The sequence below is a fragment of the Merops nubicus genome, unplaced genomic scaffold, assembly GCF_000691845.1.
Source record: "Merops nubicus isolate BGI_N331 unplaced genomic scaffold, ASM69184v1 scaffold43341, whole genome shotgun sequence".
In the NCBI taxonomy this organism is placed as follows: domain Eukaryota; kingdom Metazoa; phylum Chordata; class Aves; order Coraciiformes; family Meropidae; genus Merops; species Merops nubicus.
In genome coordinates, this window is record NW_008591035.1 from 709 (window position 1) to 992 (window position 284).

The following is a 284-nucleotide window of genomic DNA, read 5'->3' on the forward strand; positions in this document are numbered from 1 at the left end:
CCCAGGCCTACCTCTACGTCTCCCACCCTTTCTACCTGGTGATGGAGGACGGGTGTTTGGCTCACGGCGTCTTTCTGCTGAACAGCAACGCGATGGGTGAGTCCTGCAGAGGTGCCTGGCACGGGCTTGGCCCTCAGCCCCATCCTCAGCTTATTCCTCCAGCGCTTGTGTTCCCCCAGACGTGCTCCTGCAGCCCAGCCCGGCCCTGACCTGGCGCACGACTGGGGGGATCCTGGACTTCTACATCTTCCTGGGCCCCGACCCCAAGAGCGTGGTGCGGCAGT

At 64.1% G+C, this 284-nt stretch overlaps 1 protein-coding gene across 1 annotated transcript in view; it reads left to right on the plus strand.

Moving 5' to 3' along the window:
• Positions 1–284, plus strand: part of LOC103782353 (lysosomal alpha-glucosidase-like) — a gene marked incomplete at both ends in the record, with an annotated part of 3,292 nt that overhangs the window by 693 nt on the left and 2,315 nt on the right. The window contains 2 exons of the mRNA XM_008950121.1: positions 6–96; positions 180–282. Coding sequence (XP_008948369.1) covers positions 6–96; positions 180–282 — 194 coding nt within the window. The remainder of the gene's footprint in view (positions 1–5; positions 97–179; positions 283–284) is intronic.